Source organism: Phoca vitulina, unplaced genomic scaffold (assembly GCF_004348235.1).
Source record: "Phoca vitulina isolate PV1807 unplaced genomic scaffold, GSC_HSeal_1.0 scaffold75, whole genome shotgun sequence".
Classification (NCBI taxonomy): domain Eukaryota; kingdom Metazoa; phylum Chordata; class Mammalia; order Carnivora; family Phocidae; genus Phoca; species Phoca vitulina.
Window position 1 is genome coordinate 6,066,834 of NW_022589778.1, and position 8,188 is coordinate 6,075,021.

An 8,188-nucleotide genomic window follows, 5' to 3' on the forward strand; every position below is an offset into this window, starting at 1 on the left:
TTTCTCTCCCATGTACAAGGAACAGATGAAGGAACAGAAGGAAAGAAAAAGTTCAGAGTAACAGTCATTTAGAATTACCTCAACTTTTCAATTCTTCCTTTTAGTTCATTTTATATGCTGGGTTGCTGTACACTTATAAATGTATTTTACAACTATAAACTCCATTTTTCCACAAAATAAAAACAAGTATAATTACAGGAATTCTACAACTGATATTTTAGGGAGAAAATTCATAAAAGTAAAAATATTTCCTGAAATGACTTTATTCAAGGCACATATAATGTGTATATGCTTCTTTCACTTAGTAAATGCTAAAGAAGAATCTTTCGATCTCAAATCTATCATATTGGTTGTAAAAAAAAAAAATAGTATTTTTAAGGTCTAGTATGCCATTCACATCCATAGTGTACACACTAATAGGTGTGGGTATGTGGGTTGTATTGCATGCTTCTAGAAATACTCCAAAAAGGGAGAATAGGCGAAATATTACAGACTGTCCTGATTTGGCCTGGAATACAATCTGCCACCAGTTACTGAGTCTTTGCTGGGAAGGCAGGAAGACTCCCTAATCATTCCTGAAAATGCATAATCCAAAGCTGGTCGAAAAGGCAATGCTGGTACCAACCCCGGAGTTAGGTAAGGAGACATAAAGCCAGAGAGCCCCCTTCCTGGAGAGGAGTATGCCAGCCGGAATGGATTGATACCTAGTCTAGGATTTAAGCTGTAGAGACTTGAATCACCTCCATAAGAAGCAGAAGCAGTTTGAAGAGGAGAGAAAGCTGATTTATTCCCTAGAGTTCCAAAACCAATTCCACCTAAACTAAAATTTGAAGCTCTCTGAAAAGCTGTATTTTCCAATTCTCCTGAGTTTGCTAGGTCCCTGGCGTCTGGTTGTTCTTTCCCATTTAGGACCTGTTCAATGGCTTGAACCACATCCCCTTTGCAGAAGCGCAGAATGCCTTCTAGCCGGCTACGCCTATAACTTGGGAAAATCCTGGTAAGGATATCAAGAGGGTCTCTTGGTCTTGAGGACGGTGTGGGAAGGCTGGCTCTGGTAGCAGTGAAGTCTTTGGCCCACTCACTTTCATTTCCTGATTCCAGATCAGATGACGACAGGGACCTGGGACTCTCTTCCCCTCCTGATAGCTCCCCAGGGTGAAGAGGCTGAATACTATCTTCCTGATTCAAGCTTTCTGAAATAGATGGCCTGATGTTTTGTTTTCCAATGACACCATTAGACTTAGGAGATGATCCCAGAGTACACTGATGGGATTTAGAGACTGGCTCTTCTTGTCCACTCTGGCCTGGGTCACATTTACTCGCTTTTAGTTCTGGGGGATAGAAAAGAAAAAAAGAATCAAATAAAGGAAAACTTCCCAAAACACAGACAGTACTGCCTACTTGAAGATAATGCTGGATAAAATAATTCATTTACTCATAATATATTGGTAATATTTATTTGCTGCAAGAGACTTCAATGAATAAGAATTTTAAAAGGTCCTTCAGAAGTAAAGGCATTGGAATAGTGGGAAAATGCTATTAGGTCATTCCAAGATCACAAAATTATATAATATATAAATGCTGTAGTTATTTAGGAATCAGAAGATAAAAGTCTATTATTACCCCAGCTATTAACGCGAAACCAATATCTCATGTTATTTGCCCCATTTGGTGATTTGAGATTTTCCTAAATTTTACCCAAATTTCATTGTTATCCTGGTGAGTTTTTTTTTTTCCAAAATGACACTATGCAAAAAGAACTAAATAAAATGACTGTTTAGATAAGAAGTCAAAGGAAGGAACAATCTCAGTATGAAAATGAACATTCTATTTAATAAATAATACTACGTTTCAATTTTTTTTTAATGCTCACATTTCAGGTTCCAATTACGTAACCTGAATAATGTGAAAAACAACAAAATTCTTCATTTCACCTCAAATCTAAACCAATAATCACCACTACTGTACCAATCTCAAATCATACCAGAGCTTACATATTTCATTTTATTTGAGAGATGATACAGACTTGGTATTTTTCAATAATCCCCTATGAAATATGGACTTTCTTTTTCAATCCCTAGGAAATATTTTTTTAAAAGTTTAGAGTCAAGTTGTTTCTAAAAGAAAATTATAAACTGCACTATTGCACCATTGCAATCTGTACGTATCTTCAAAGTATCTTGTAAAACCAACATACTAGTTATTTGCTTCAAATCACAACTCCCTTCCAATATTAAGGGCAGTTTTCCAAAAATATTTGTACACAAAAATCTGATTTTATACCTCAACATGTGAGCATATTAATATTAATAAAACAGTAACATTTTAAATGCCCTTTTGCACAGTTTATGCCAGGAAAATAATAATGTATACATTCACTAAATAACTTTTATTTTGGTTTACATTTCCTCTTATCCTATAAACATATTTTACCTCTATTTCCATTAGAAAGAGTAAACTGTCAAGTGGGATACTCAGTATTTCTGTCAAACCTTCTTTTTCTATAAATGTTATGAATTCAACAAAACAAATACTGCCTAAAGCAGTGATTTGCACACACAATTTGCAATGCTCCTATGGTTTCTCAAGAAGCAGTCCTAAATTCTAAAGAAGTATCTATACTTCATTTTAAAATTAAAGTGTGTGCAATTTAACACTTTGAGGGTTAAAATTCTGTCATTGTATCAAACAGATAACGAAAGAAAAGATGTTGTTCTGTAAAACTACAAAGACTCTCTAGTATTTTCAACTTTAAAAGAAACAATGAAACTTTTCTAATGAAGTCTACCAAGTGGGGAGAGATTGGCCTTGGTCCACCATCACATTTTATTTCTAACTATGACCCACTAAATACGCACCCCCCCCAAACACGTAAGGTATCAAAACTTCATGACTACAGCAATTTACGCACAAAACAATTTTTACTAGTATACTGTACTCATAGAGTACAATATAATGCAATAAAGTACTGATTGCATAAGACTCTGGAGAATAAGGTATTTTTAAGATACTGTGATATCATTTGCATCATCTCTCTGTTTTCTCAACTCCTGTATCTGGTTTTATTTCTTTACTTTTATCATTGTATATTTTGTCTTATATTGGATACATATAGTCTTCCTTCTTTTGTACATAAGTTTTTTTGTGCGCAGAAAAATCTTATTCGCCTCTGAATCACTGTTAGTCTTTGTCTAATGAGTGAGTAAATTAAATAGACTACTGCAGCTCATGGATATTGGGTAAGAGGATGCAGTCAGTTTAGAAAAACTATAGATGTGGCTTTTCAAAAAAGTAGGTCAACTGAGGCAAAGAATAAAATAAAAAGAGAACACTTTGGGTACTCCCCCCAAAATCATATAAATCAATGTCTAACAGAGAGTTAGCAGCCAGATTTCATGGTCAATTTAGTTTACAGAATTTTTCTTTTTTATAGCAGTTATTATTTGCTTAATGACTTTGTTCTTCAGCACTCTTTGATTTTTCATGAGAAATGTTTAATGTTTTGTCCACTGAAAAGAACTAGAACATGGGCAAAACATTGGCATAGGTGAACACAAAATCATATATGCCTTATTTAAATACAGAGAGTCTTTTTCAAAAGTACATCCTGTGATCCAAAAGATCTGCAATTTTCACAATTCAGGGAAGTTTTCTAATTAATAACTTACTTTTCATTACCAGAGAATTTCATATGATACAACCTGGCTTGAATTTATTAAAAAAAAAAAAAATACTGAAATGACATTTACACTGCTAGTGTTACCTGTAGAGGGCTGGGAAATTCACTAAAATACAATGAGATTTACATCAGCAGGAAAACTTAATTTGAGATAACTCTAATAAAAAAATGCTCAAATCTTTTTTACATAACAAAGGGGATGGTGATTTGCGGTCAAAAAATAAGAGGAAAAAAATTAAAACTCCTTGGATAAGATACTGGACTTTGAAATTCTTCCTCCCAATGGTTTTACAAATCTGGAAAGCCTAAATTCCTTTCCTATGGGAAAGAGCTGAAACTTTAAATTTAGAGCTTTCTACACTTTTGGAGGTTAACAAACAGTCATGGGGTGGTGCTTAACATTTTTAAGGGAAAGAAAGGAGGTAAAAAACGGTTTGGTAGATTTCAGATTTCTTTCCCACTTCTAGCTGGCACCAAAGGTTTGCCCCAAAGATGAGGAACGGTACTCTCAAACCTCAGTGAATTTCCCAGGAATACTGGAAGATTAACTGTGGTTTTATAGCTGAAAAGAGTACAGAGCAAGCCCAAAACCCAGCTTCTCTAACTAAGCTTTTCACCCAATGCCCGCTTCAAGTTCTAACTCACCCAAAGTAACAGCGACTTGGATGCAAATTCTGTTCCTAGCGTGAGTTGCTCATCCATCACTCGCTTTACTTTTACATTATCTTATCCTATCACCTAAGGGTACAGAACGCCCTTTCAAGGTATGTGTCTCTAACACCCTCATTAACATTTCTATTACAGAGCAGTTTCCCAGAACTTAAATGAGTGCTTCTTTTAAACAACTTTTCTTGCCCACCACCAACGCATGGCTACTTGTTTCCAAGAGTTTTTTTTCCAAAATAACCATTTTTCTTTGCAAAGGGTAAATGAAAAGACCAACTTACCTTGTTTTAGCTCCGTATTATCTGGTTGGACAACTTGGAAAGCAGGGGTCGCCAGACTAGCCTGCCTCAAGGCACCCAGTCCCAGCGCCGTCACCGCCGCAGGGCCGCCGGAGGCCTGGGAATTCTCCGTTCGGTTGCCGGGGCCTCCAGATGTCCGACCCCCAGGCCCGCAGGGTCCAGGGTACAGGAGCCTCTGCAGCCCCCGGGCCTCGCTCTCTTCCTGGGCCTGTTGCCGGCGCAGCGCCACCTGGGCGGCCATGACGCGCTGGCGCTCCGCAATCAGGGTGCACTTGGCACACGCGCAGTCCCGCCAGCGGCAGAAGCGTTTGTGGCCCTTGAGTGCCGACACGACGCCGTGGTTGCGACAACGGGCGCACTTGGGTGTCCGCGGGTAGCCGCAGCCCACCGCACCCACGCCCCTCTCCAGTCCGGGAGCCGACGGGCAGCCTCCGCTTCCCGTGGCGGCTGCGGCTGCCCGCAGAAAGAGGCTGGGTGGCCGCAGGAAAGTTGGAGGAACTGGTATCCCCGGGGGTACTGGCAGCGCCGGAGACGGGGGCGGAGGGGCGGCCGCCACCAGCCCCGGGGCCAAGTGGGGTCGGCCGCTGCCGCTGCGGTCTCTGCTGCCACACTGTGACTGCTCCATTCCCGAGAAGTGTCCGGCGAGCGAAGTGCGCAGTCCACAGCTAACCCTGCCGGAGCGGGGGCCGCGAGGACCGGCCGTGGTCCCGCTGCCTCCCACCCACACACGGACAAAGTTTGACAGAATTCCCGCCGGGGGCTGGAGACGCTAAGAGGCGCAGATGCCCAGTGAGCCTCAAGAGTCCCGGGGCGCTAAGTTAATGCCCCTCTGCTCCGCGCGCTCAGCCCTCAGTGGGTGAAGGGACGGCTGGAGAGGCTACCCCGCCCACCGGGTCTCCCCGCCGAGCGCTGAAGCCCTGAGAGGGCGGGCGGGCGGAGTGGGACCGCCTGGGAGGAGGGACGGTGGGAGACACAAGAAACCTCTTGATGGGCTGTCAAGGTCCCTTCCCCAAAAAAGCCTTTTTCTCCCACTTGCCTCCCCATGAATTCCTCAACGTCTATTTTTGTGAAATAACCAAGCCCTCTGCCATGCCTCTTACCGCCCTTCTTAAATTAAGCAAGATTGGAAGTTCTTTTCTCAGTCCCACGCTTCTCCAAGCAAGTTTGAAAATTTGGATGTGGAGTTGTTTTTCCTTTTCCTTTTCCTTTTCCCTGGTGAAGTTTTCCGGATGGTAGCATGGCCAGTGTTAATGAGAAAGCACAGCTTGACAGATGGCAAATATTATGCACCTGAAAGATGCTTTATTTTAAACGGGTCTTAGGACTGCATCAAAACAATGGATAAATAATGAAGGGAGTTCATTCACATACGGATTCTTCTCGTTCATTCTGTTTATTTACAAATGCAATTTTGGATTGCACGCATTATTATATTTTGAAATGCGACCACCCAAATAAGTCTTTATGCATTTCTTATGTGGAAGTCTTTATAAGCAGCAATTGTGTTCAAGCTGTTTCAAAAATACTTCACATTTCTATTGTAAAATACTGGGAAAGGCCATTTAGACCATTCTTTAAATATGCCATCATAATATGCACTCTTAAAATACGCATTTAATGCCCTTAATCTTAAGAAAAGATCATATTGCTTTTAAACCAAAAGAGCATTTGAGGCAGAAAATTCATGAGTGTTTGTTCTTAATGGAAAGGAGAGTCAGGACTGTCAGTTCTTCAAAATAATATTCAACTACAGGCAATTCATATTCTAGCCCTAAAATGGTAAGTAACAATGACATTTTTACCATCACAACCACGGACATCCAAAGCAGACACTGCTAATCAATGTGGGTTTTCTCCTGCCTGCCCACTTCACACCATCCCCACCAACACCATCCTCCCATATCAACATCCTAACATCCTATCATAGAGATTTTGCACCCCTTCCCAAGCACTGGAACTACCTAGGGAACTTCTAAAAGATAGATTCTCCAATCCAAGTATTCTGATTCTTTGGGTCTGAGTCTTTAAACTCTCAAGGTGATGATTATATACAACCAAGCTTTAAAACTAAGACTCTAGGAACGTCTACCCTTTGCAGATTCTATAATACTCAAATTTTCTCATACTTCTAGATCTTTGTTCAATCCACTCCTGTCTGATAGCTAGTTATTCCCTAACTGTGGAACACAAATCCAACATTTAAGAAATGAGTTTTTAGTGCTATGTGGATCATTAAAGTACAATGAAGGGGTGCCTGGGTGGCTTAATCAGTTGAGCATCCTACTTTTGATTTTGGCTCAGGTCATGATCTTGGGGTCCTGGGATGGAGCCCCAAACCAGGCTCCGTGCTCAGTAGGGAGTCTGCTTGAGGATTTTCTCTCTGCTTTAACCCCTGCTCATGCTCTCTCTCTCTCTCAAATAAATAAATAAATCTTTGAAAATAAATAAATAAAGTACAATCAATTACCTAGTGAGAAAACAATTCCTTTTCTCTATTATTTTTAAGACTTGGTAAGCTAAAGGAAAAGGATCAACTTGATAAAAGTATGTCTTTAGAATCTCTACAGACTTATTGTGCTTTATAACAACAACAACAAAAATTAAGAGCTTCAAGTACCATTGTTTACCTGGAATTTAACACTGTTTTTCTGTTTTTATTTGATTATCAAGTTACCTTCCAATTATGGCAGCAAGTGATACTGGTTTTCATCCAAGGAAGTGAAAATAATTTTTAAGTGAATGTATTTAAATAAGACATGTGTCTATTTAAATGAGAAATAATCAATGTGTGAAGGACTGACAATTAATAAACTTTGGTGACAAAAATTAAAGATCTAAATCAATGGAGAGATACGCCATATCCATGGGACAAAGACTCAATATTGTTAAGAAGACAATTCTACCTACATGATTTATAGATCAATTTCAATCAAAATTTCAGCAAACTTTTTTTGGTAGAAATTGTCAAACCCATTCTAAAATTCATATGGAAATGCAAAAGAAGGACCTAGAATAACCAAGGATAAAGTTGCAAGGCTAACAGTATCTTGTTTCAAAAGTTATTACGAAGTTACAGTAACCAAAACAGTGTAGCATTGGTGAAAAGATAGAAAAATCAACCAATGTGACAAAACAGTGTTTAGAAATAGACTTACCCATAAGTAGACAACTAATTTTATACAAAGGTACAAAGACAATTTAGTGGACGGAAAATGGATAGTTTTTTCCAAACAAATTTTGCTGAAACAACTAGACATCCGTATGCAATGTGAAGGGACAGTGAAAGATGGATAGGAGGGATTACAAAGGATCAAAGAAGACTTTTGGAGATGATGAATACATTAGTTATTTTAATTGTGATAATGATTTGTGTATATACATATGTCAAAACTTATCAAATTGTGTACATTATATATTTGCAGTTTATCGTTTGTCAATTATACTCTGATAAAGTCATTATAAAAAATAAAACCCCTGTTGCTCTGGAAAAGAAAGGCATAGAATAATGTGAAAGTATTGGAAGCAAAGGTAATCCTAACCTTAG

General features: G+C 39.2%; 1 protein-coding gene across 1 annotated transcript; it reads right to left on the minus strand.

Moving 5' to 3' along the window:
• Window positions 1-486: 486 nt before the first annotated feature.
• DMRTA1 (DMRT like family A1) lies at window positions 487-5,269 on the minus strand. The gene is made up of 2 exons (XM_032393653.1): window positions 4,627-5,269; window positions 487-1,331 (listed from the first exon to the last, which is right to left on the minus strand). Exons 1-2 carry the CDS (start codon window positions 5,267-5,269, stop codon window positions 487-489), a joined length of 1,488 nt encoding a protein of 495 aa, XP_032249544.1.
• Between the last annotated feature and the right edge of the window lie 2,919 nt (window positions 5,270-8,188).

What these genes read in the sequence shown, in the direction of transcription:
- DMRTA1 (XM_032393653.1), bottom strand. Translation starts at nt 5,269, where the DNA reads ATGGAGCAGTCACAGTGTGGCAGCAGAGACCGCAGCGGCAGCGGCCGA. An exon ending in TAATACGGAGCTAAAACAAG is followed by an intron (nt 1,332 to 4,626) that starts GTAAGTTGGTCT and finishes TCTATCCCCCAG; the next exon opens with AACTAAAAGCGAGTAAATGT.